The sequence below is a fragment of the Copadichromis virginalis genome, linkage group LG11, assembly GCF_057382275.1.
Source record: "Copadichromis virginalis isolate Kocher_CV1m ecotype Utaka linkage group LG11, C_Virginalis_male_GT1.1, whole genome shotgun sequence".
Classification (NCBI taxonomy): domain Eukaryota; kingdom Metazoa; phylum Chordata; class Actinopteri; order Cichliformes; family Cichlidae; genus Copadichromis; species Copadichromis virginalis.
In genome coordinates, this window is record NC_140628.1 from 27840646 (window position 1) to 27841878 (window position 1233).

Below are 1233 nucleotides of genomic sequence, written 5' to 3' on the forward strand. Positions count from 1 at the left end.
CTGTTGCTCAATCACAGCTGCCTGATCAGTGTTTTTCATTAGCAATTTAGCAAAGTTGATGGTGGTGGTGTGTCTGTGTGAGTGAAAGACAGAGAGCGACAGATTTTCTGCTATAACCTTCATTTTATGGAGGCACAGTGTGAGCACTCAGGTCGCATCAGAGCATCGGGCCGTATAGTGTGAGACCTGCATCGTGACCTACCAACTTCTAACCCCTGCGAGTCAATCGTGCAGTTTGAGCAGGAGCTGAATAACGTGACTGAAAAAAAAAATCGCACACTGTTTGCCCAGCATGCTGGGCAAACAGTGTGCGATAAGTGTGCTGTCAGCTCATTGGTCACAAAGCAGGAGAGGGGCTGGGAATTATGTTTTCAAACAAAGTGTTAATTCCATTAAAAGTTATAGACTACTTTTGATTCTCACTGTATTACGGGACAAAGTGCGTCCCTTATTAGCTCAATACGGGACGTGTACTTTTGTTTCTAAATACGGGACGATTCCGTATTTTAAGGGACGGTTGGCAACCCTAGTTGTTGGTTAACATGCAAAATTAAAACTTTTCTTTTTGAAAAAACAAAGTCATTGTTAGTAGCTGATATTTAATATTCAATATGATTGTTAAACATCTTCATTACAAAACAAACCAGACAAATAATTTAAAAAATCTCTTTAAGTTCTCTTTGCATATTGATATTCACAATTTCTGAAATATCACTATGCAACTAATCACTTACTGGGTTTAAGGAGAATGCTTCAGAAATTGCCATGATCACAAAAATAAAAACACATCCTTTCATCCTCATGGTGCGTCTTTGATGAAACCTAAATCAGAGATTCTACCAAGAATGAGGAAAAACAATCACAAAATAAAAAATATATAAATATTAAAGATTTATATATATCAAACTTTATGTTTGTTCTCATAGAAATATGAAACTTGTCTTTACCTTGTCCCACGCTTGTCTCTTCCTCATCTGCATGAGAAGTTGTGCCTGTGACAGGAGTGTTAGAACCAGTTTTATACAACTAAAGCTACGTGCTTGACACATTAGGGAGTCACGCATATTCTATCTATCTGCTTTAGCCCACGTCATCATTTCCTGTTATCTGATGTCTGTGACATTAACAAATCCCGAGTATTTGCATTACTTAAAGACATTCCACTTCACACCTAATTTTTACCAGGAAAACATGAACAACAGTTGATAACAATGATAAACTCAACATTTGACT

The 1233-nt window shown here is 37.2% G+C and overlaps 1 protein-coding gene across 1 annotated transcript in view; it reads right to left on the reverse strand.

Annotated features, from left to right (window-relative positions):
- Positions 1-1024, reverse strand: part of LOC146698928 (meprin A subunit beta-like) — a 13267-nt gene extending 12243 nt beyond the window's left edge. Inside the window, exons 1-2 of the mRNA XM_085471820.1 lie at positions 948-1024; positions 735-836 (exon numbers count right to left, since the gene is read on the reverse strand). Of these exons, the coding sequence (XP_085327946.1) occupies positions 735-803 (69 nt within the window). The 5' untranslated portion in view covers positions 804-836; positions 948-1024. The remainder of the gene's footprint in view (positions 1-734; positions 837-947) is intronic.
- Positions 1025-1233: the final 209 nt, after the last annotated feature.